Source organism: Nanorana parkeri, unplaced genomic scaffold, assembly GCF_000935625.1.
Source record: "Nanorana parkeri isolate BGI_ZX_2015 unplaced genomic scaffold, ASM93562v1 scaffold1592, whole genome shotgun sequence".
Classification (NCBI taxonomy): domain Eukaryota; kingdom Metazoa; phylum Chordata; class Amphibia; order Anura; family Dicroglossidae; genus Nanorana; species Nanorana parkeri.
The window spans coordinates 311,639-316,986 of NW_017307860.1; the positions used below are offsets into that span (position 1 = coordinate 311,639).

At 48.8% G+C, this 5,348-nt stretch overlaps 1 protein-coding gene across 1 annotated transcript in view; it reads right to left on the minus strand.

Moving 5' to 3' along the window:
- Nucleotides 1-5,348, minus strand: part of ABLIM1 (actin binding LIM protein 1) — a 60,284-nt gene that overhangs the window by 48,080 nt on the left and 6,856 nt on the right. The window contains exons 3-4 of the mRNA XM_018570761.1: nucleotides 2,598-2,675; nucleotides 99-254 (exon numbers count right to left, since the gene is read on the minus strand). Of these exons, the coding sequence (XP_018426263.1) occupies nucleotides 99-254; nucleotides 2,598-2,675 (234 nt within the window). The remainder of the gene's footprint in view (nucleotides 1-98; nucleotides 255-2,597; nucleotides 2,676-5,348) is intronic.

Genomic DNA, 5,348 nt, shown 5'->3' on the forward strand with positions numbered 1-5,348 from the left:
AGGGGGGGATGCTACACAATTTGGTTCTATTGATTTGTGGCTTCTCAAGTTTGAGGTAATTTCTCTGCTATACACTGGTAATGGAAGTGCCCACATACCTCACCCACGCTCTGCCTCTCTTGGCGGTCTTCATAAGTGGACGTATAGAAGGATTCATAGGTGATGAGGTCGGGGCGTTCGATGTCGTAGATGGCTTTCACTTTGGGGATGGCGGCGAGGTCCTTGTAATCCAGGATTTCGTCATCCACTCTAGCCTGGAGAGACAGAGAGCATTGCTGTAGGGTTAAACATGTCTGCCCTACGATCCTTCAGAGTCAAAGCAGTGAAAACTGGCAGTGTGATGTCATGCAGGGCCGTCCCGATAATCAGGCAGCCTGAGGTTGTTGCCTCGGGTCATGTGCAGGCAAAGTCCAATGACAGATCTGCTGCACAATGTTTGCAGTGTGCCTGCCGCCCTCTTTTTGATCAGAACATCCGAGGTAGCTAACAGCAGGGCGGGGAGATGTGTAAGGACCCAGCTCTTAGCAACCCGGGACGCTCTGGCCGGTGTCTCACACAGCTCCTGGCAACCATTTACATCAGTGAGCTGGGCAGGACACCAGCCAATGCTAGAGCTGGATGATGACGCCCCCTCCCCGTTAGCACAATCCCCTTTCTCCAGAACATGCACCACCAGCAAACACCACCCCTCTGCCTCAGGTGACGAAAACGCTAGGGACACCCATGATGTCATAGGATCCTTCAGAGCCAAAGTAATAAAAACTGGTGGTGTGACGATGTCATGTGATCACTTTGGGCCAATGCATTGAATGCATTGAAAGCTGATAGTGTGATGATGTCATCTGATCCTTCAGAGCCAATGCAGTGAAAACCGGTGCTGGAGTGATGTCATAAGATCACTTTGGGCCGATGTAGTAAAAGTCATGTGATCAAATGGGTATAAACTACATTATTATTATTACATAGTATTTATATAGCGCTAACAGTTTGCGCAGCGCTTTACAATATAAGGAAGACATTACAGTTACAATACAATTCAAGAGAAGATGGTAAGGAGGGCCCTGCCCCTGAGGGCTTACAATCTAAAAGGGGAGGGGGAAATGATACATGAGGTAGCTGTGGGAATAAATTATGTGAGAATGTGAAGGTTCAGTGGTTAGGTTGAGGTGGGATAGGCTTCCCTGAAGAGATGAGTCTTTAGGGAACGCCTAAAGGCAGTCAAGGTGGGAGATAGATGGACAGGTTGGGGTAAGGAGTTCCAGAGGATGGGAGAGACTCTAGAGAAGTCCTGGAAAGCAGGAGGTCAATGGATGAGCGGAGGGGACATTTAGGGTGATACTTTGAGACAAGGTCTGAGATATATCCGGGGGCGCAGTTGTGGATGGCTTTATAGAACATTGTTCTCAGTTTTGTTTATTTATGCTTTCTGAATTATTATTATTGATTAAGCAGGTAAAAGGGTAAAGATAATGCAGAAGAGATGCTACCCCTCCGCCCCCCTTTCCCGGCTTCCCCAGCAACATCCAAACTTGCCTTTCAATAGGCAGATAACAATGCCAGGCAATGTCTGGGCTGGTTGCTACGGGTCACTGCTCTTTGCTGGTTAGTTCAATAAATACAGATTGCTGATATATTAAATCAGGTAAATAGAAAACCCCAAGAACCTGGAATCCATCTTACACAGATCTGTCGTTGGCTGGAATTTAATTGGCGAGTGTAGGGCCAATTAATTAGCCTGCTCTCGATGTGTCTCAGATGGACAATAACAAACTACTTACACAGATGGTGTGACCCGGGGAGCCCGGTATACTGGATCCAGCCCGGGAATAGACACTTTCAGAAGATGACCTTGTGGGCTGAAAAATTAGAAAACAAAGGGTTAAACCCTGAGGGCTTACAATCTAAAAGGGGAGGGGGAAATGATACATGAGGTAGCTGTGGGAATAAATTATGTGAGAATGTGAAGGTTCAGTGGTTAGGTTGAGGTGGGATAGGCTTCCCTGAAGAGATGAGTCTTTAGGGAACGCCTAAAGGCAGTCAAGGTGGGAGATAGATGGACAGGTTGGGGTAAGGAGTTCCAGAGGATGGGAGAGACTCTAGAGAAGTCCTGGAAAGCAGGAGGTCAATGGATGAGCGGAGGGGACATTTAGGGTGATACTTTGAGACAAGGTCTGAGATATATCCGGGGGCGCAGTTGTGGATGGCTTTATAGAACATTGTTCTCAGTTTTGTTTATTTATGCTTTCTGAATTATTATTATTGATTAAGCAGGTAAAAGGGTAAAGATAATGCAGAAGAGATGCTACCCCTCCGCCCCCCTTTCCCGGCTTCCCCAGCAACATCCAAACTTGCCTTTCAATAGGCAGATAACAATGCCAGGCAATGTCTGGGCTGGTTGCTACGGGTCACTGCTCTTTGCTGGTTAGTTCAATAAATACAGATTGCTGATATATTAAATCAGGTAAATAGAAAACCCCAAGAACCTGGAATCCATCTTACACAGATCTGTCGTTGGCTGGAATTTAATTGGCGAGTGTAGGGCCAATTAATTAGCCTGCTCTCGATGTGTCTCAGATGGACAATAACAAACTACTTACACAGATGGTGTGACCCGGGGAGCCCGGTATACTGGATCCAGCCCGGGAATAGACACTTTCAGAAGATGACCTTGTGGGCTGAAAAATTAGAAAACAAAGGGTTAAAGCGGATCTGAGGTGAAACAGACGTCCTGAGCGTAAAATACTGTGCATTCAACTTTGTTAGGTGCCGGTGTGAAGAGTCCGGCCCAGCCCGCTGCATGAGGCTGCGGCATTGAAAATACCAAACTGATATGACAGCTCGGCCTTCCTTGTCTGCTGGTCAGGAATCCTCCTCCTTCCCCAACCAGAGCAGTACATGGACATCAGGGGCAGTGAGGGCAACAAAACCAAGAAGTCATTCTATTTAGCTTTGTCTGAGAATCATCACCTATGACAGATACAGAATATACTCCATACAGTGAAATGCAGGATATGTATAGACCAGGCAGTGGGTATGGAGGGGGGGTAATTTTTTGTTAGGGGTAATAGAAGGAGAAATGGATGGGGCAAAAATACCATCAAGTTCTTGAGAAAAATCTGCTCCCCTCTGCCAGAAAGTTGTCACTGGGAAGAAGATTTGCCCCCCCAACATGACAATGACACGGAGCACACAGCAAATATGACCACACAGTTGGTGGAAGGAGAGAAAGGGGAATGTCCTTGCATGGCCTAGTCAGAGCCCAGACCTAAACCCCAATGAAAATCTTGAAGACTGCAGTGCACACCACACCATCCAATGTCACTGGACCTGAGCACTCCTGCAAAGAAGAAGAGCGGGAGAATACTGCAAAGTGAGTAGAGTCAAATCCCGGGGGGGGAGTGATTCTGGTTTTCTGACATGCTGCTGTTCTATCTTTCACTTGGACGTTATAAGTTGCACAGAGTAAATACAGCTGGATAAAACAACAACTGTGCCTGTCTTCATTTAAGGCTGCAATGCAACAACATGTGATTATTTTAAAGGGGCGGGGGCAGGTGGGGGGGATTCTTTTCTATCCCCTCTGTATTATTATACAGGTATATATATCTCTCTGACATATACTGCGGTTTTCTGTAATGGGCGTGGCCCGCTGGGCCCCTCCCACAGCTCCCCCCTCTGCACAGTCTATGCCCCGCCCACTGATGGTGTCACTGCTACATTTACAAGGTAATTTCTGGGTTTTTAAAGGAATTTGGGGGATTTATATCCTGAGGAATATATATAACTAAATGTATTTGTGCCGCAGCTCAGCCTTAGGAGAGGCAAATTATACAGCAATTTTCGATGAAGGGTGTGACAAGGCACATGTGGCCCTTAGACTCCACCTCTGTGGCCCTCAGCTAAATGAAAAGGAATGAGGCCAAATGGAAGGTGGAGAATCTTTGTGAAGCCCGAAGGTGAAGTTTATTCTGCTGGCTGAGCCGAGGACTCGGGAGGAGATGTGATGCGTTGCGTCACATCGTACAATTCCCTTTCTGAGCGGAGTTCCTGTCTGCAGCTATTTGGGCTCCGTGGTGAGAAGCGGCTCAATGCCCCCTGACGCATCCAGGGGGGTGCCGGTGTTTACCCTGCCGAGGGGGGGCGTGATGTCACTCCTAATCGCCTGTGACACCGACAGCCGGTGACATCACAAGATTGCTGCAATACGGACCATGAAAATGTCTTCTTAAAGGGCCCAGGGAGAAAAATCTGCAGGTAAAAGCCGCAAAGAAATCTCGTACTTCAAATGCTCACTTGCGGCATTTCTCCATAAATGATTGTTTATTGGCTTGTAATGTTCCTCTGAGGGCCCGTTCACACCAGTTGCAGTGCGTTCCGGCCCCATTCTGGCCGGGACGCACTGCCTCGCATTGCGGCCGGCTCACTGTTTTAGTGGGGCAGGAGGGAGCGTGGCGTGCGGCAATGTGCCTTGCGATCACGTGCGGGTGATCGCATTGCGGCCAGAGGGCGTGGCTACGGTGCCGTTCACTTCAATGGCCCGCCACACCCCCTCCTGCCCCACTAAAAAGTGAGCCGGCTCAAAAAGTGGTCAGGTGACTGTGGGGTCGCTGCGTTCCTTGTATGATGTCACACTCCGGGGTCGCTGCGTTCCTTGTATGATGTCACACTCTGGGGTCGCTGCGCTCATTGTATGATGTCACACTCTGGGGTCGCTGCGCTCATTGTATGATGTCACACTCTGGGGTCGCTGCGTTCCTTGTATGATGTCACACTCTGGGGTCGCTGCGTTCCTTGTATGATGTCACACTCCGGGGCCGCTGCGCTCATTGTATGATGTCACACTCCGGGGTCGCTGCGTTCCTTGTATGATGTCACACTCCGGGGTCGCTGCGCTCATTGTATGATGTCACACTCCGGGCGCGCAGAGTTATTATAGGTCGTCGGAGATTTAGAGAGACATCGGAGATCTGTACCCGTCGGACCGGTTCTGCAATTCTCTGACGGCTCGGTGTAACGCTCACAATATACAATGTATCATTATGGAACCACCCCGATGATTCATGGGAAAATCGGTGACATGTGACATCACAGACAGCGGCCTCAGGCTGACAACGTACCACAAGTCCCAGCATGCCCATAAACAGGCAAAACATAATCAGAACAAACTTCACCTTCACTGACATGTGTTTCCGGTTCTGATCACATTGTATCCATTCCACAGAAACATGAAGAGCAAAACAGACAGACAGTCAGCGTGCAGAGTCAGAGCTACAGGTCAGAGAGTGACGGTGAAACACAACTCGTGAACCAATCAAATGTCCCCAAAGGTCACCGGACCCCGGAGGGGG